The sequence below is a fragment of the Micromys minutus genome, assembly GCF_963924665.1.
Source record: "Micromys minutus genome assembly, chromosome: 10".
Lineage (NCBI taxonomy): Eukaryota > Metazoa > Chordata > Mammalia > Rodentia > Muridae > Micromys > Micromys minutus.
Window position 1 is genome coordinate 18,909,799 of NC_137979.1, and position 20,380 is coordinate 18,930,178.

Consider the following 20,380-nt stretch of genomic DNA (forward strand, 5'->3'; position numbering starts at 1 on the left):
GAAGCGGAAGCTCGAGCGGAAATGGAGAGGTGGCCCGAAGGAGGCGCGAGCTCCTAAACTCATGGCTGCTCTGGTACGTGCAGCGGTGGTGCGGTCGCAGTGTCGACAGCTCTGGCGTCTGTTCCCTCGCGGCCATGGGCTCAGAGATATGGCGGAGAGGCCGAGACCGGAGGAGGCAGGCTGCTGCCTGGGGAGCCGAGCCTTCAGCGCCGGGCCGCCACCGCCGGGTGCCGGGCCGGAGCCCAAGGGCAGTCAAGCCGGGTCGCACCGCCCGAAGCCTGGGGTGAGTGTCCGCTTGGAGCCTTCGAGGCTCGGCGCTCTCTGCAGCCTTCCATCTCTGCATTCTTTAAGGTCACACCTCAGGAATTCCCTGGTGTGAAAGGACCATGGAATCCCCTCCTTGCTTCCTCGTCAGCAATAGTTCCAACCTTGACAGAACTGTTTTTTTTACGGAACTTGAGAACCTACTTCCCACCCCGCCCGGTTATAACTCGGGCTTTTGTTCAAGAAAAAAAAAATCAGCTCTGGACTTTAAAGAGTACAGAGAAATAATTCAATGTTAGCTTTGAGAAAGCTCCTTTAACCTCAGTATCCGCATAAGCCAGAAATCAATTACTTTTGTTGTTGGTTGAGACCAGGTGCCTTATATCTATCTAAGGTTGGCTTAGATTGATATGTAGCCAAGAATGACTTTGAGTTTGATCCCCCTCCCAGGGTGCTAAGATTACAGGTGTGCATCACCGCACCCACTTTTATACAGTGCTTGGCATGGAACCCAGAGCCTTGGTACATGACAATCAAGCACTCCACCAGTTAGGCGAGCTTCATCTCCAGCCCTTAATTGGTTTGTAAATTAACTTGGGCTACATTTTCTTGGAAAGGAGTGCTTTTAGTAGATTTAACTGTTTTCACAAAAAAACTTACATGATTTATCCCAAAGTAACCTGAAGCAGTCGGTGTGTGTAACAGTGGTTTATATGTATGTACTTGCTATGAAAATGAAGGTAATAAATACGGAGTGGTTGAGTGTTTGAATCTTACTTGTTTTATTGTTTTAATCTCTGCCCCAGTAGCCTGTTTCTTGGAAGTCTTTAGCACTCACTTTTGCCATTGGAGGATCTTTATTGGCTGGAATGAAGTACTTCAAGAAAGAAAAGATAGAAAGTAAGTGGTTACCCTTTGGGCTTTTTTTTTAAAATTAGTGTATGCATGTGCATATGTGAACATATTGTGTGTGCATGCCATGGCGGAGGCCAGAGAACTTTTGGGAGTTGGTTCTAGTGTATCTATGGTGGGTTCCTGAGATTGAGCTTGGGTAATCAGACTTTTTTAGTGTACAGAATAGAGTTTATTCAAGTCATGGGAGAGTTAAGAGGGTAGTAGAGGTGTGTGGGGGGGAATAGAGGAGTAGAGGCTGGCCATGAGCACATGGGGGGGGGGGAAGAAGAGGGGTAAGGGGGAGAGAGAGAGAGGTGAGAGGCAAGAGCGTAATCAGACTTTTATACCAAGCACTTCTATCTACTTTTATAGCAAGCACTTCTATCTACTTGGCTATTGGCCAACCCTGTTCTTAAACCTTTTGTTTTAAAATAATTCAAGGATTTCACGAGATGCTGTTTTTCCACGCCAGAGGGCAGTGCAGGAGTCTGTGAGGGCCTGAAGAAGTCTTGATCATGGGATCTGAGAAGACTTCCTAGGGGTCGGGCATGTAGAGCAGTATGGGTAGGTACTGCAAACAAGTTGGTGTAGCAGCATTGGGCAAGACCAGGCTAGCTGTGTTGGAGGGAAAGCCAGCAACTGCTGTGAAGTACCATCTAGAAATGTTGAAGGCACTTGAAAAAATTTATATTCTAGTGGATATTCTAAGGCAAGTTTTCATATATGTTTAGAGTTACTTATTTTATGTGTGTGTTTTGTCTGTGTGCATGTATGTGAATTATGTGAGAGCCTTGTGCATGTGAAGGTCAGAAGAGCATTTGGATTTTCTGAAACTGGAATTACAGGTATTTGTGAGCTGCCATTGGTATTGGGAATTGAACCCAGGTACTATGCAAGAACAAGTGCTCTTAACTGCCAAGTCAGCTCTCCAGCTTCTAATTTTCATATTTTAACGGGCATTCTGTTTATTCCCAAACTGTACCCAAGGAAATTAGTTTTCAAATGTTGAAAAGTTAAGAAGGTAGTGACAAATTTTTCTAAATGTAAGCTGCTTTTGTTTTGAAGTTCACATATTATAAATTTGTTTTAGTTAGAAATTTTCTATGAGACCAACCTAAAGTGTTCCAAAATTATTGGGTGTTTACTGACATGGTGCCCCATGCATGGTGTAGTTCCTTCAACATAATCAACCATCAACATTTAGAAAATTAACCCTTATGGAACCATTGTTCTGAGACAATCTCAGGTTCCGTTGAGGTTGATACTGTATTGCTTGTGCAATAAAAGCATCAGTTCAGACCCAGTCCTTGTTCTTGGTTGTCTCTTCAGCTTCTGCACATTATAAGTTTCTCAGGCTTCACCTTTCACCTACCTTGGCTGACCTTGACAACTTTGAAAACCACAGGCCAGTTATTTAGTAAATTGTTCTTCAGCCTGTACCATCCTGATCTTGTCTGGGGATTTTGTTAAGGCCCTACAGCTTTTGACAGGGTTGTCACAGAAATGATGCTGCATATATATAGTTGGATGCATCATGATTTTTCCTTGTTCCATTATTGGTGATGTTGGATCATCTACATCTCAGCCTTCTCGTATGAATTGTGTGTTTTATCATGTGTGCTTATGTGTATCATTCTCGTCACTCTGAATTTATTCTTTTTAATTTTTCTTTTTAATACTCGAAGTTTCTCTCAGGAGCTTATGGTAGTTGTTTTATTTGTTTGTTTTAACTGTTAACTTGACACAACCTAGAGTGACCTGGGAAGAGTCTCAGTGAGAGGTGTCTAGATCAGGCTGGCCTGTGGATATATGTGACCTTGGGGATTCTCTTGATTGCCCTAATTGATGTGGGACGACCCAGCCCGAAAGTGGCGGGCAGCCCAGCTTCCTGGTTTGGGTCCAATATTTTATAAGAGTAGAGAGAGTTTGCCAAAGACTGTACATGCATAAGTTATTTCTCCTCTAGACTGCAGGTGTGATGTGACTAGTGCTGCAGGCTCCTCCCACTGTGTCTTCCTCACAGATGGGCTGTTACCAGGAATTGTAAGATAAAATAAACCCTTTCTCATCTAAGTTTCTTTCTGACAGAATATTTTATCACAGCATCAGAAATGAGACCAGAAGAGTTTGTTGTTGGTTTCAGTTCTTTTCACCACCTGCTCTGCTTACTTGTTTTCCGTTATTTCAGCATTTCTCCCCAGGACCTCCTATTGTCTTAGTACTGCAGAGAGCGTCCCTGTCCTCTCCTGTCCAGTTCTGGCTTCCTTTCTGTTAGTAACACTCTTATCTCTGTTTAGTCTTTATAAACCTAAGGTTCCATCACTACTGCCTTTCCTCATGAAGTGGCCTCTAGCACACTCAGCCTAAATGCTCTCTCACCCCACACGGAACAGCTTAGGACAGGATTGTTCTGGCTGAACACCTTTTATCACTTCGTCACAGTGCTTGCATGTATGATAGCATTCAGTTTTCTTATTTTATGCTTATTTTTCTGAAATTTCTTTTGTATTTTATTCCCCACGCCCCATGTATGTTGTTTCTAGTGTTGTGTTAATTATGTCAAATATTTCAGTGACTCTGGTTACAGTGACTTGTTTTGTTGGTGCATCTCTTAGAGCTGGAGAAACAACGGCATCGCAGCATTGGGAAGCCTTTACTAGGGGGACCATTTTCCCTCACAACTCACAATGGAGAGCCTAAAACCAACAAGGACTACCTGGGTCAATGGGTATTGATTTATTTTGGCTTCACTCATTGCCCTGATATCTGTCCAGAAGAACTAGAAAAAATGATTGAAGTTGTGGAGGAAATAGGTAAGAGACCAACACAATCTGCACTATTGATTTACTAGTACTGGTTTCACATTCTGTGGTGTGTTGTAATTATTTGTTCTATAAGAGCATAAAGTTTCCATGTTCAGCTTGTTTTGATTCTAGCCCCCAAGTGTTAGGTCATTTAAAAATGGCATCATGCTTCCATCTTGTTTTACTGAAGCATTCTCACTGTTTCCCCAGTGACACTGAAAGTAAGATTAGGAAATCTGGAGTGGTCAGTGGTAATTTATTAGTGTCAATTAAAAGCAGTCTGAAGGAAGCATACCTCTTCAAGTTGTTTTTCTGTATTCAGTCTGTATTGATATTATACCTTGCCCTCGAAATGGTAGGGAACACTACAGAGACTGGATTGCGTTAGCAAGTAGGATGACTATGAGAAGTGATCTGGAGCAACAGCATCACTGTATCAAAGTGTGTGATAGAAATCTGTCTGGCTTCTCCCTCCCCAGATCATCTAGTCTGTCCTCTGTGTTGCCCAGACACTTTGCTGTAGAACCACTTTCTTCAGGTGTTGCTGGGGCTGGGTCTCTGACTTCCCTTATGGTGACTACTGACTAATTGTACCTTTCTTTCAGACAGTATTCCATCCCTGCCAAATTTAACTCCACTTTTCATCACCATTGACCCAGAAAGGGACACAAAAGAAGCCATCGCTACTTATGTGAAAGGTGTGTTTTACTGATAATTTATACATGCTCACTTCTTAACAGTTTGCAGTAGCAAACCATTTAGACTTAACAGTGCTTCCTAAAATAGGCCTGTGGTATTGTCAGTTGTTTTGCAGGCAGATAAAACAGTGAAGCTCAGTTACAGCTCCACAATTGGTTGACACACGAGAAGCAGGTTTCCCCATTCTTGATGCTCTGGTCTTTACCTTTATCACAGGAACAGTTGGAATTCGAGCTTCGTGTATTACTTAAGTGGGGAGTAAAGGTGTGTTGCTTCTCTGGTCTTACTCTCCTTTTTGTTAGAATGGAGAAACATCTGTTAGGAGTGAATGCAATGAGAGATTAAAGATGGATTTTGGAGCATAAGCAAATTTTGACCTCAGGCTTTATGTTGTTTTTGTTTATTTACTTATTTATTGAGGCTGGTCTTAACTGTACTATTGGCTGTCCTGGAACTCACTGTAGACTAGGCTACCTTGAACTCACAGAGACTCTCCAGACTACTGGGATTAAAAGTGCTCACCAGTCTGCTTAATTCAGCCATTTTAAGAGACTTCCAAGACTGTGAATTCTAAAAAATCATGAACAGCACATACATTTTATGACTGATTTAACCATAGCCATGTGATTTTGTAGGGGTTTTTTTGTTTGTTTGTTTTTTAATCATAGCCTGATTTTTTTTTTTACAGGAACCCTTTGAGCCATCTTTTGTTGTTTTTATTGTTTGGTTGTTTGTTGTTGTTGTTTTTGTTGTTCTTAATCTTTTTTAACCAAGCATGGTGTGCACACCTTTAATCTCAGCACTGGGAGCCATGAGTTCTGGGCCAGCTTGGTCTACACAGTTTTAAGATAGCCAGGGTTACATAGAGAGACCCTGTCTCAAAAATCTTTTTTATACAGTATGCTTTAATCATGTTCCCTTCAACAACTCCTCCTAAGTCTTCCCTACCTATCCACCTTCTTGTTCTTTCTCCCACCTCCAGAACAAAACAGAATGCATTTTTTAAAAAATAAAAGGTCAAACAAAGTACTAAAAAGACAGAAAATACTAAAACAATTAATCAAAATCTCAAAAAGAAGGTGGAGTACTACCATTTGTGTTGACTGCCAACTCTTAGGTGTGTGGCTGGTATTTCCATTAACACTTCACGGGAAAGAGCTGTTTTTCTCTTCCTTGCCTGTATCAATTGCAGACAGTGTTTTGGCTGGTGAGATGCTGTGTGCACTTCCCATTCTCAGTGCTCACATTCAAACAGGCCCTGTGCGTGTGTCACATGTGTACATCAGTCCTGTTGTCCTCAGGAGTCACCCATCCCTATCTCTTGCAGTCTTTCCAGATCCCTGCACCTTGAGGGGAGCATGGAGCCGTCCTGTTTCATGCCGAGTTCTCCCAAGCCTCTCCACTGAGCTATTGTACAGCCTCTTGAACTTTCTTTCTATACGACATAGTGAAAACCCTGCAACTAAGTCAGCTTAAAACATTATTTAAATAACTGAATACATTTCATTCAGATTCTTATAATAGTCAGAAGATTTATCTTATGTCATGGGCATGCAGAAAAATGTTAGGAGAACTCAGGAACAAAGTGGCCTCAGAGCTGCTTTTCAGTGACATGGGGGCTTTGTGCATGCTTTGTTATTGTTTTGTTTTGAGTAAAGTCTATTATGTCTTGTCTTATTCTCACTGTCTTGCTTTTATATTTAGAATTTTCTCCCAAATTGGTTGGTTTGACTGGCACAAAAGAAGAGATTGATGGAGTGGCCAAAGCATACAGGGTGTATTACAGCCCTGGCCCTAAGGATGAGGATGAGGACTACATAGTAAGTAAATGCTCATCTTCGAATGCCTGTCCTGGCCGGGGAGCCCAGATTCTCACAATTTCTACATGCCTGTCTGGCCTCTGACATAAAGGAAAATCTGAAAAAGGCTAAAGAGATGGCTCAGTGATTAAGGGTACTTGCTGCTCTTCCAGAGAATCCAGAATCAATTCCCAGCACTCTCCTGTGGCTCACAATCGACTGTGACTCCAGTTTTAGGGAATCTGACGTCCTCTTCTGGACTCTACAGGCACCAGGCACAAATGTGGAGCACACAGATATGTAGGCAAACACTCAAACATGTGAAACAGAAGTCTCTTAGGAAGAAAGGAAACCAAGGCTATTGGAAATCCCTTGATAATTTTGGATAATTTGAAAATCTAGTAGGTACATACATTTGAAAGATGACTACTTATTGTTTAATTTACGATTACATGGTGTCCATACTACTTCAGTTTTAGTTTATGAGCATCCTGTTGTTTCTCCCCGTGTCTTTGATGAAGGGGAAAAAGGCGTTTCTTTTCACACTTGTAAGTTGTAAGCCTTAGGGAATCATATTTATTTCATTGAAAAGCAACTGAGAAAGTAATAGACTGTCTGCAACCTCTACTGGCTTTGGACTTAATTCAGCTCAACATGGGATTCAGCAGTGAGAGATGGACTGCCTGCCCAGTTTACCCTTGTGCTTCTTCCATTAAGGATATCTTTACTTGTTAGTCATCATTGTCTGGGAGGTCCTGAGCAACTGGGCCTGTTTCTGGTTGGTGGTTTCATGGTGTGCACAAGGCTGACTCTTCTTTTCATCTCGGGTGTTTGTTTCTTAGCCTAGGGTTGCTACCCCTTTGGGGGTTGACCAACCCTTCCACGGGGGTCACCTAAGACAATCGAAAACCACAAATATTTACATTATTCATAAGAATAGCAGAATTACAGTTATGACGTAGTAACAAAGCTAGTTGTATGGTTGGCGGTCACTACAGCATGAGGAACTGTATCAGAAGGTCACAGCATTAGGAAGGGTAAGAACCACTATACAATAGTATTGTCATAGGGTTTTTTCGGTTGTCATACTCTGGAGATTCTGTAATGTCAGTTAAGTAAAATGATTAATCATAAAAAATTTCATTGTAGCTGTAAAACTGGTTGGAGGGGTAGATGAGGCAGATGAATAGGACCCTAAGGCATTGATTTGCCAGCTCCCCGTGGCTGTCCCTAGAGGATATGCAGTGTTTGTTTTCTCCACTGCCCACTGTGGTTTGTACTGTTTTCTTTCCCCTGCATGTGTATGTGTGTGTTGGCTGGGATTGGCTGATACAGGAAGTCCCAGCATCTGCCTGCTTCCCTGGACTGTACGTACAGGATGTGTGGCCATACTTGGCTTTCACCTGGATTCAGGGGATTTGAATGCTTGTGCTTTTACAGCGAGCACTGGGACACTGGGCTTGTAGCCTCTTGTGTACCCTCCAGCCAAAATAAAAACAGCCTCTTGACCACAATGCCTCAAGTCCAACCTGATATCATATTTTCTAGACCTGATGCCTCATAGCATTGGGAAAACTTGGGATTCATGGAAGAAAGAGGCAAGGGAGAAATGAATATTTTTTCCTGAAGCCCTGTTTGGAAGAAGTACTGAGGCTCCCCTGTAGCTTTGTCTCACTGCATCTGCAAGTGTGAGACGTAGAAAAGTGCACACGTGCCAATAGAGGAGACCTACGGGGACATGGGAGCCACAGGGAGTGAGAGGGTCTAACCATCCCACCATAAACAGGCTTTGTTAAATTCTGTAGCAGCCTTGTTCTGAAGAAGAGATTTTGCAGTTAACCAAATGTCTGGTTTCATTTGCAACATTTTAGTTGAGCCAGGCATGGTGGCACACCGGCTTTGAGGTTGGCCTGGTCTGCATAGCAAGTTTCAGGTTAGCTAAGGAACAAGTGGGACCCTTGCTTCAAAAATAAAATCAGGTAAAACATTCCATTCAAATCACAAGTATTTAACTGAAACGGAAGCTCCTCCTACTACGGGAATGGGGCGAGGCTGCTAGCTAGCCCCGTAGTCCCACGCTACTGCCAACTACCCTTCAGTTTTCTAGTTTAACCCTTCATTGCATAGTTTGCCTTTGGTATAGTAAGGGTTACCATTTCCTTGTTGTCAGCATGCACAGGCTGGAGCCAGTGAGTACATTAGCAGACTAATCACATATTAGGCCTTGAAATCTGTACTTGTGATGCAGTTAATCTGAAATATAGTTGACATTTTTGTCTTTAAGATTCAAGTACAGATATATAAATTTTAGGGCGGCTTCTTTGACCTTCTAGGAGGCTTCCTAGACCCTGTTTTTCCACAGTGTTCTGCTGTCCTAAGACTGCTCAAACCTCATTGCTGTACATTTGCTAAATCAGCCAATAGGGGGAGATACTCTACAATTTCTTACAATTTTTCTTTAGTGGTTCCTTATGTCTTGAAACCATGGATAGATGGAAATATCTGCTAGGATTTAAGGACTAGTAAGAGGGCAGAGCTGAAAGATTATAGCTTGGGGTATAATAGGATGATATTTTCATAACCTCAGACAGAAGTGATAAAAGTAGCATCTTTAGACACTATATACAAATTGAGTGTCCATAGTTAACATGTAAAGCTAAATTTGCATACACATATTTCTTATATGCATAAGAGCAATTATATATAAATATTAGCTAGAGAATAGAAATAGCTTTTAAATCTAAATGCAAGACCATCAAATTCATAAGAAAAAATGGATTATTTAATGATATGCCTCTTTTTAAACCTGTTAAATTTAACTATGGGTGGAAAGTGTGGTTGGGGTGTCTCTCTGCATTGTTAGTGGGAATGAGTCTGATAAGTCCTCTTTGGAAGACAGTGTATGTGAAGGTAACCACTTTGCCGGGACTGTTGTTACGTGGAGATTAGCTTACAGGTGAATCTTAAAGCACTGTTGTAAAAACTAAGGACTGAAACCCAAGCACCCCTTTTTGAAGAGTTACTTTTATCTGTCTGGATGTGGAGCAGTGTTGTTTTGTGTTCCTGACAAGGGCCTGTCATAGAATGTCGTTGTGTGCCAGTAATAGGGAGTGCTGGGTAGAATGCGCAGTAAATACAGACACTTATCTCTAAGAATACAGTAGGAGCCAGTTACAGTGTTTCCATGGGAGAAGAACCAGGGGACTCCGGGAGTCCAGAAAATGAGTATGTATGCAATACCTCTTTTGGCATCTAAAACGTATATTTAGGAAATGAGAGTTGCTGCCGCTGTAGTTGAATTGGAAGCAATGGCAGCATAAGAGAAGCAAACATACCTGACATTAGACAGGGACTAAACCTTAATGTTAGATGAGGCATTTAGTGTGTATATACTTCCCCTTTCCAGCCTGTTTGTACTTTATAGAGGACTCTCATCTCAGGATAAGTGTGGAGCTTAGAGACGGTCTGCTCAGTGGGTAACAGTGCCTGTCGCTCAAGCACTGAGTTCAAATTCCCAGCGACCACATAAAAAGCCAGGCATGGTCATGTGCCCCTAAAACTCCACACTATTGGTACTGCTAGAGGAGATTTGCTGAGGCTACCAACCTAGCTCCAGGCTTTCTGAGACCTTGTCTTAAGTCAATTGGGCAGAGACTACAAAGGACACCCAACATCGCCTTCTGTCCTCTCTGCATGCATGTGCACGAGCATACCTACACGTGCACATATACCACACACGAAGGGAAAAGATATGTAATTAGTAGTTTGTTTTTCTATGATACAAACTACTAGAATTTGTAGAATTATCTATGAGAACAGTGTTGACTGTCCCAACAATAACCATGTGAATTTTGAAAAGTGACCACAGAGAAGTTGGACAAGGGCAGAGAATGTCTTTTACTATGTATGAGTTAGTAATTTATATTAAGAACCCTCAGAAGTAAGTCCACCATAGTCCAGTTCTATTCTTTAAAGAGGAAAAGGGCAAGGGGACCTAGATTGTGTGTATATATGAAATCTTCAAAAAAATTCTCTAAGGAAGAAAGCAGTGAAGGAAAGAGGGTATAGGATACAGAGAAAGGCTCAAGGGGAAGCCGGAGTTTTAATTCTGATTCTGTCAAGTGTGAGGAGAAATTCCAGGCCCTGCCTGGCTCCAACAGTAAATTCTCTACATGAAGTCACCAGCTGTCTAAGCTCTTGGTGGCATTCTTTCCTGATGGCAGGAGAGTGGCTCTTTCCATTTGCTCTCTCCTTATGAATGTGTGTGTATAAAAAGGTAACAGCCTCACAGCTATATAATGCGGGCCTGGGTATATTCAGGGGTGTTTCCTCTCTGGTATGTGTGACGGCATACCTAGTTTTCTTCTCGTCTTGCCAAACAAGCCTCCAACAAATTCCAAGGACTTAGGATGGCAGACCTACTCCTGAAATATTACAGAAAGGAATATACAAAGAGTGATGACTACTCTGAACTTACATAGGAACTGAGACATTTTAAGAGGAAATTAATGGGAAAGTTGATGATGGGTTGAAGAGGCTCTTAGAGAGTAGCATTTGTGGCCGGTGGGGCGCTCCAAGCAGAGAGCAAGCTCAGAATAGCAAATGCAAATTTCCCAGTGCAGAAAAACATCTTACAGTTCTTTGTTGGGATCACAAATACTGGATTAAATCACTATGGGTGTGTATCACATGTGTCAGTTAGCGGTTGGTTTTCTGGTTTCTCATAAAGTGGCAAGCACAGTTAGGCAGGTCCTTAAACATGAGGGTGAGCACCTAGGCACTCACTGACCATTGCCTGGACTCCTGTGTGACAACTCTATGAGTGGAGAAGGGCTCAGACGAGAGGCTCCCAGTCAGAAGTGGAAAACGTTTCAAACCAGTGTTGCTGTTCTACAGCATAGGCTACTTACGAGGGCTGGTTGAAGGTGAATTCTCTCAGACTATACAAGGAGTATGTGAAGAATAGTACCAAGAGAATCCCAGGCTGAACCGCAGCAGCAATTTCTAGAACATGGCTGTGCATGCACTGGAGTTGGTGCAGGCCCAGTTGGTAGACCATGCATTGGTGACTGGGTACTACTGTGGTTGCTTAAATACTGATGCTAACTTCTCTTATCCTGCACCATTTTTCTACTCAGTAAATAAGATTGTAATTTCTGTTCGCACATTCCTCTCCCCCTCCGCTTTACAGGTGGATCATACAATAATAATGTACTTGATTGGACCAGATGGAGAATTTCTTGATTATTTTGGACAAAACAAGAAGAAGGCAGAAATAGCTGGCTCAATTGCTGCACACATGAGGTCACACATGAAGAAGAGGTAGCCAGAGCTGCGTCACCGTATGCAGGGTTGGCTTGCTGAAGAGGAAGCTTTGTCTCCAGAGGAACCTCTATAATGTGCAGCATGGACTTCATTCGCTGAGGACATCGTTTTATATGAGACGTTACCCTGGGGCTCGGCCAGCCCAGTCTGCCATGAAGCTACCATGAGTCAGGGCCAGGGTAGGCAGATCCAGTGGAGAACAGGCATCCAGAACCACCAGAGAGGCAGACACGCACATCTGTAGGAACAGCACTCGGAGTAGAGTTGCTGCCTCACCATGTCTGCTTGCTCAGGCATGTGGGGCCACTTTCTAAAGAGAGAGTCACTTCCATAATGCTCTTGATGCTTCAGCTTGTGTGCTTGTTTGCTCATAGTCCGCATAGGCATTTAAGTCTTTATACTTGAGAGTATGGAAGCCCAGCTTCTTTGAAAAGGAGTGTCACTGTCAGGTCTGCGTCTCTTTCCCACAGCAGGTGCTGCTTTGACGGCTGGAGGAGAAAACTTACTGTTTGCACATAAATGTCGGTTCAGTCCCCACCTTTCTATTTTATTTTTTTAATAGCTAAGTGATGTGGCTGGTTTTCAGGGGTGGACCAAATAGAAATGAGAGTATTTATCATGACTGTGATCTGGTACACTTTATGTACCAGATTACACAGCGTATAAAATAAAAGATGTGGTCAATCTAGCCACTTGGACAAGCATGGCTTTGCTTCTGTGAAGAGTGGGTGCCTAGCACACCATTGTGGGGGCAGAGGCCACAGACTGAAGTGTTTGTTAAATAGATTCGTCATGGTTAAAATGCAGATTCACAGAGTCAGAGTGGGATGCAGAGACCTACCTGGGTTTCCAGGATCAGGTGACTGATATCCATGACCCAAGTCTATACCCGGATCATCTGTTCCATGGAGAAGCAACGAGCATAACCAGCTCTTAGAGGTGTCAGGAGCTACTCCAGGGAATGTGGTCGGACTGGGCGTGGTGTGCGCACTATTAGTCCCAGCACTCAGGAGGCAGAGGCTGATGCTGCTTCAAGGTTGAGGCCAGCCTGGTCTAATAGAGTGTTTGGAGACATCCAGGCTACCTAATAAGACCCTGTCTCCAAAACAGACAAGAAGAAAGATGATGCCTGTTGAGCAATGAATCTGGGCTTTGTTTCTGAGTTAAACTGATACCTGGGTTTGGCTATCACCTTTTCAACTTGAACCTTTCCAGTGAATCCAAAGATGCCACAAATAAGCCTGGATGGAAACCATTCTTCCCAATCACAGGTTAAGTTTACATGCAAGCAATAAAGGCTTATCTTCTGGTTTTTTTAACTTCTTGATACTTACATGAAGCCTCATGTAAGCACTTATGTCACCATGAAAGAATACCTGTACTTGTTAGAGACCAAGTTGTGTCATTAACAATTTATATATCCAGGTCCCATATTCTGAGCCAGGCACTTCAGAATGTGAATGAATGTGGAAAGTAAGGCTTTTTAAAAATACTTTGGAGGCAGGATTTCTCTGCAGTCCTGGCTGTCCGGGAACAGTGCTGGGACTAAAGGTGTGTAACCACCACTGCCCAGCTGGAGAGTAAGGCTTTAAGGAGGTGATTAACTTTAAATGAAGCTTCTAGGCTTGTTCTTCCTTAAAGCAATACTACTGGTGTCCTTAAAAGTGTAGAAAATTAGAACACAGGAAAATAGGTAAAGCATAGTTGTCCATCCCTGGCCTCAGAACAAACCAACTCCTGTGACACCCCCATCATTGATTGCCAGTCTCTAGAACCTTAAGAAAAATAATTTCTGTTAAATCAGTCAGCTGCAGTGAACCAGTACAGTCTATCCTTTAGTTGTGAACTACCATGTGGTTGTTGGGGATTGAAGTTGGGTCCTCTGAAAGAGCAGTCCATGCTCTTAACTGCTGAGCCATCTCTCCAGCCCTTTTAAGATTCAATAGCCATTTAATGTCTTCAAATATCCAGCTAATGATATCTCAGGGTTATACATTAGACTTGTTTCCCAAGAGCCATGGCACCCCACATCATACTGTAGCTGTACATAGTGCTCTGAGGTCAAGGAAGATAGAAGTGTGCAGTATAGACCAGAACAAAGCAAAACCTACTCGATAGGATTTTCATTTGTAAAACCAGGATTGCGTTAGGAAAAGATCAGATGGTGGGAGCACAAACCAGAAGAGTGCGGCTCCAGCAGGGCTTGGTGTGATTTGTTATGATTAAAGCAGACACAGGCCCCTTCTAGAGTGAGATGCCTTGAGCTGTATAGTCATTTCCGTACCCAAAAGTTTAAGATTCATGCTGCTGCTGTCTAGAGTTTACACCTCAAAACACAGTGGAAAAAAGGGTTCCTGGGACTGGCCTTGAAAGCATGTCTGGGATGTAAGACTTAAGCTCTTAGCAACTTGCTCTAGTTTAGCACAGTAGAATTGACTAATGTAAGAGCAGGACACCCCAGTCGAGAGAGGAACAGACTGAAGAAGGCAGAGCTCTCAGCAAAGTTTAACAAACCCAGAGGGAAGAGACTGGTCAGGCAGGGCTCATGTGCAGGGTATTTCCATTTCATGGCATAGAAAATGAATAGTTCCATAGACTCCCAATCCACCCTAGGCAGAAGGACAGCAACTAAAACTCTTGAGGCACTGAAAGGCAGTGAGTTTGCTCAGAGGCTTTCGGGGAAGAACATAGAAAAAGAGACAGCTGCTCAGTGTTAGCCTAGCCTAGCAATGAGACCACTCCAATGGTCCTTGTACCCTATTTAAATTTCTTTTTATGGAATGAGCCAGAAACACTACCCTTTCAGTTCAGCCATCTGAAGAATTCTTGGGTGGGTCTGCAGTTGGCAGCTCGTTATCCATTTTCCATTCAAGGATGATGCAAATTTAAGAGCCCATACAGAGAAAGAGCCACCTGCTTCTGCTGCACGCCGAGGGATGGGCTTGAGGTTGTCCTAGAATCACAGTATCAGGTGCATCATTGCAGTAGTCCCTTTGGGTTTCTTGAAAAGCTAATGAAACCTTGGTGGACATTGCAAATGCAAACTAAAACGTGGTATCAATTTATAAACGGAGCATACATACTTTTGCGTAGTCATGCTATGTTTATTCTTTCTGTCTAAACATTTAAATGTATGGGAGGCCTAATATTTTTCTCCCACACTGCTGTGCTGTGATCCTGACTTTGGGGGCAAATACTGTGGAGTCCTTGCGCATCCAGCTTTAGGTCCAGTCTGCAAAATGCTGTTAGTTCTTCCCTTGTTCTTTCTCTAGAGCTTCAAAGGGTGAGCCTGTGTTTCTTAACAGCCATAATACCCAGAAATGCAGTTATGACATGACAGCAAAGGCAGAACACACAAAGTAAGTCATCACTAGGCTTCATCAAAAACACAATTCCTAACACCAACGAGTGAGAAATGATTATGGGTCCATCAGGAAATTACACATGAATAACCTCAGAAAAAGCCAGGCAAAGAAAGTAAGTGCATAGGTCCTAAAAGAAGAATAGCAGGTGAACAATAGGTGAAAAGCACAGCATTACTAGTGATCAGTAATGAGGACTGAAACAGCAGAATTTTGTCTCACAATGATACCCATTAATGATGACTCTGCCATAGAACTAGTAGAGAAGTAATGGAGATTCTGGATGGCGATAATAAACACCGCCGTTCTGCTTTGTCCACAAAGATACCTGGAACAAGCACAAACATTTGCTTATTAAATAATGTAAATTAGTATGAAATGCAGAGCTAACTCCAGCTGGTAAGTAGTGGTGCATTCATAAATGGGAAGCCACGGCGTCATTAGTATGGAGCCGCATGACTGTCAACATATCTCAGTGATAATGCATTTAGCATATGTGTGGCCCAAGACCACAAAATAATTGCATTTAATTAAGTTTAAAAGAGGGATTGTTGATTAATATTTAAGGGCATGATACCCAGTACATTGAATCAGTAAGCCACAAAAGTTTAATCTCATTTTTTGTGTAAACACAAAGTACACACCAAGATTTTTTATTTTATTATATTTTGTCATGCTTTCTTAGCTTTTCCAAGAGAATATAATTATGCTTATAAGAGTGATACTATGTAATAAGAGTGAGTTGTTGGGGCCGAAAAGATGACGCATGGATAAGCGCACTTACGGTAAATACTGAGATCTGCATTCAAATGCCCAGCATCCACATGGAGCCAGGCATGAGGCTATCTGGGGCTTACTGAGCGCCAGCCTTCCTCTAGATTCAGAGAAAGTCTTTTGTCTTGAAGGACAAAAACAGGAGAGATAGAGCAGGACACCAGTGTTCTCTGGTCTTTACACACGCCACATACAAAAAGAACATTTTTTTTGAAATTAGGACAAGTGGAGTCTAAGGAACACAAACAGTGTTTGTGTTGACTTCAATCACTGTAGTTGCTTCCCACATTATGGACTGAGAGATTGTAGTGATAAGAGCAGGATTATGTATCATGCTGGGGTCCACTGGTAATACCTGCAGGGCTGTAGGAGTAGCCATCTTGATCTAACTCCCACCAACCATGAAAGTGAGTTGCCCTGTTTACTGTTGCCCTGTGTGCCCTGTATGCTTGGTTCCTCTTGTGCAGCCTGGGAAGACCCTGGGAGAAATGCTGTCATGTCACGGCAGAGAATGTAATACATTGTGACAGACAGCGCTTGCCCTCGACACACCCACAGACTTGTGTCCCCTCATTAAGTGAGAGTGGCAAACTGCAGATGAGGATTTATATTTACCTCCCCTCTATCTCAGTTGTACATAGAAAGAAACTGAAGGCCAGTTTAGCAAGTTTAAACTTTACAGGGACATTTGTTTCCTTCCATAATCCAATGAGTGTTCTGTCAGTGTTGAGGCACTGAGGTAGCCACATGTGCCTAGCACAGAGCAAGGACCAGAACCTTACCACAGCCCCAAGCCCCTGTGCAACAGTCCTGCTGAGTCACAGCTTCCCCATCAATTAAGTGGGGATATGGCCACCTGCTCTGCCTATTCCCTGGGATTGAGGCAAGGCTCAAATAAGATCAGGAACAAATGAGCGAAGCTTTGGTGACACAGGCACAAGATTGCTAAGACATTTGACATATGAAAGTTCCTAAAATAGAAAAAAAAAATAGACCCACAGGAGAAAAAGGACAAGGGATATGAAGATGAGACTGAGTGACCAGCAAATACAAGACCTCCAACTTCACAAGGAAGCAAGGCCCCTGGTACCTCAACAATGCAGGTGCCTAGACAAAATTTGAACAGTAGCAATAGTCATGCTGACACAGAAGGGGGAATCTCATGGTGTCCCAATTCCAGTGGACAATTACAGGCAAGTGAGGACTGCTGAGGGTGGGAAGATTGGTCTTGCTCAGAGAAGAGCCCCTTAATTGGTTACTGAATGCGAAGTGGTTAGCCTGGAAACCACGTACACACAAGCAGCACCGAATGGACTCAGCAGGCTGTGTTCATATATTTATACATTTATATATGTAACAATAATAAAAAGATGCCATCAATTTGAGATAGAGTGATTGGGGACATGGGAGGGGCTTAAAGGAGGAAATAGAACTATGGAAAGAAAGTGACATGGCTGGATTTTAATTAAAATTTTAAAATTTAAATAATCTTAGAAAAGACTCAAATAAAATACACTGTGAATATTTTATTGTATTCTGTCCTTTGTTTTTAACTATGCCAATTTTGTTTGCTACCATTCTTTTAAAATTGTCATGATGCTGATTTTAACTTCTCTATTTTCCTGGCTTCCCTCACCCTGTAGGGAAAGTTCTTGAGGTTATGGGGCTGTAGACCCCCCACAGGTAAGCCTGAGCATTGAGGTCCCCAAGCTCTACAAGCTCCTCTTTTTCAAGGATCCTCTCTAGGGGATTTGCCACCTCAACCCACTCAAGGTCAGAACTGTGGAAGAGTATTCCAGTCCTAAACCTGGACGTTTCTTTTAAGATAAAATGTATGATTGTTTTCTAAAAATAATAAAATAAAAGTTGTAGGTGTTTTGAGACAGGGTCTCTCTACATAGCCCTGGCTGGCCTGGAACTCACATGGATCTGCCTGCCTCTGCCTTGGTCTCATTACCCAAGGTAACTGGTAGCAACTGTAAGATGGAGGGGGCTGAGTTAGACAAAGAATCTAAGGACATTGGGCAATCTTCTGTGGGAGGTCACATGAGCAGATTATTTGTAAAAAAGTAGCTTTCTCCCTAGATTTGTATCTGGGTCCCTCACCTTCCTTCTTCACCATCATGAGATTTCCTGAGTTCCAGTGAGCCAGCCGACTGGAAGAAGGCATCTGGGGAAATCACATTTCCAGTCTTTACCTGGGGTCTGGCTGTTACACTGGAACATTTAGCTCCTTCCCCAGATGTCTGTCGGGAAGGGAGAAGTGGGAGAAAGAGAAGATAGTGGCTGGAACTAAAGCTGAGAAACCCAAGGAAGGTCTTGGCACAAGCGGGCAATGAAGTCTGATTTCTACCCCTCTCTGATTCAGGGCACTAGTGAGGCCCCAAGTCGGCTTCCCCAGGACATGGCAGCAGCTCTTTTAGAACATATCTATCGTGAATCTGTTCTGCATAGCAAGATGGCAGAGATTAATAAGGAATTCACCCAAGTTTTTCTTAGTACATTTATATTTCTTAGGTTGTTTCTTTACCTGTGGACCTGACATGTTTGATCTGATGTGTGCTGGCTATCTATTTATTGATTGTTTATTTATGAGACAGGGTCTCACAATGTACACCTGGTGGCCTGGAACTCACTACTTAATTCATACATCAGACCAGCCTCCAACTCACAGAGATGTAGAGATCCCATCTCTGCCTCTCGAGCGCTGGGATCAAAGGCAAGCGCTGCCACAGCAAACTGCAGATTGTGTTGTAATCCTTGGGATGACATTCCTGTGGCTTGTCTCTTGGTCTGTTTTGTTTGTTTGTTTTGTTGTTTACCTTTCATGTCTGAAGTTTGGTGTTGACTTTTGGGATCCAGTGGGAAAAGGTTGGTATTTTTCTTGGGGTTTCAAATCTTGCCATATTAGCCTGGGGATATCTGGAGTCTTTATGATGTGGAAGTATTCCCCTGAAGAAATACTTGCTCTTAGGTTGCATACACCTGTTCAATTTTTAATTTTTTTTTAAAAAAATCACATACATTGTCCTGGGTCTTTTCTTCTTTATGGAGTTCTGTCATCGAACTGGCCATGAAAATGTTGCTCTCTCCACAGCTCCTTGGGTGTGTTTCTAAGGTCTGTTATCTTTCAAATCCATGGTATCCTTCAGATTAAGAGCTGTTTTAGGATTACTGTTTCTGCGGTCATGATCAAGACAACCTACAAGAAAGGAGCATTTAATTAGGGGTGGCTTATACTTTCATAGAGTTAGTCCATGATCATCATGGCCAGAAGCATGCCAGAAGGCAGGCATTCATGGTACTGGTGCTGTAGCCGAGAGCTTAGCTCTGACCTGAAGGCAGAAGACAGAGACTAGCCTGGGCAGAACCTGTGAAACCTCAAAGCCCACTCCCAGTGGCTACTCCAACAAAGCCACACCCCCTATCCTTCTCAAACAGTTCCTCTAGCTGGGAACCAAGCACCCGAACATGTAAGCCAATGTGGAGCCATTCTCATTCAAACCATCACAAGTACTATGGTTTAAATCTTTACTGGCACCCTCTGTCATGGTGACCTTTCCTGAGTTCTGCTGTCACAGTGCCATTTGTTCTCCATCTCATGGCATTGGTAACCAGATCTCTGTCCTCCATGCTTGCCTATTGTCAGGGAGCTGATCTCTTCCTCCCGAGGCACTGCCCATACCTTTCATTGTTATTAGCGAAATTCCCTGGCAAGGCCTTACCTCTTTGCAAGTTCCTCGTCTATATAAAACAAAACTGTATGTTGCAACATTGTAACTGGAATTTTGCCACTGTTATGAATTTTAAAATAAATATTTAATATGTAGAATAGCTGATAGGTGACCCCTCTGAAAGAGTCATTTGACCCCATAGGGGTCACGGTCCACAGGTTGGAAACCTCTGTATTGGAGCATGCTCGTCCACTTCCATGAGGGTATCCCATGCCCCCAACCATAAGAGTTCCATCAATCATTTCAGTCCAATGCAGACTTGTGACAGTAACTGTCATCTCCTCTGAGCCAGCTAAATGTCCCAAACCAGTTGAACACTCTCCCTTCCGGTCTTTCTCCTTCTGTTTTACCAGAATGTGACATTGTGTCCTTATGTGGTCACTTTTCAACACCAGTGCTGTCTCTGGCAGATTAAGAGTTGACATTTCCCAGAAGCTCCTTCTGGTTAATTTTCCAGGTATCCCAGCTTGTGGCATAATCTCCGAATCAAGTGTCTCAGATCTCTGCTCATCTAGTTAATGAGGTGCTTCATAGCCTGGCTTCAGCATTCTAATTCTAACCTGGTATTTGCTGGCTGCAAACCCATGCTGGCTTCTTTTCTTTCCCTGTGCTTTGGTTTCCTCTTCAATAATCAAAGCTCATACTAGTGCCTCCCGAATAGTGTTTATATAATAGTGCACCAACCGTGCTTGCAAAATCTTGAGGGCAGTGCTCAAATGAGACTG

The 20,380-nt window shown here is 42.9% G+C and overlaps 1 protein-coding gene across 1 annotated transcript; it reads left to right on the forward strand.

The window, feature by feature from the left end:
* The first annotated feature begins 40 nt into the window (after nt 1-40).
* Nucleotides 41-17,373, forward strand: SCO1 (synthesis of cytochrome C oxidase 1). The gene is made up of 6 exons (XM_080923097.1): nt 41-283; nt 1,074-1,164; nt 3,774-3,971; nt 4,568-4,660; nt 6,366-6,481; nt 11,652-17,373. The coding sequence occupies exons 1-6, from the start codon at nt 62-64 to the stop codon at nt 11,784-11,786; spliced, it is 855 nt and encodes a 284-aa protein (XP_080779223.1). The 5' UTR covers nt 41-61; the 3' UTR covers nt 11,787-17,373.
* Nucleotides 17,374-20,380: the final 3,007 nt, after the last annotated feature.

Coding starts and splice junctions, on each gene's coding strand:
- SCO1 (XM_080923097.1), top strand. CDS start 62: ATGGCTGCTCTGGTACGTGCAGCGGTGGTGCGGTCGCAGTGTCGACAG. Junction 284..1,073: donor CGCACCGCCCGAAGCCTGGG/GTGAGTGTCCGC, acceptor CTGCCCCAGTAG/CCTGTTTCTTGGAAGTCTTT. Junction 4,661..6,365: donor CATCGCTACTTATGTGAAAG/GTGTGTTTTACT, acceptor TTTTATATTTAG/AATTTTCTCCCAAATTGGTT.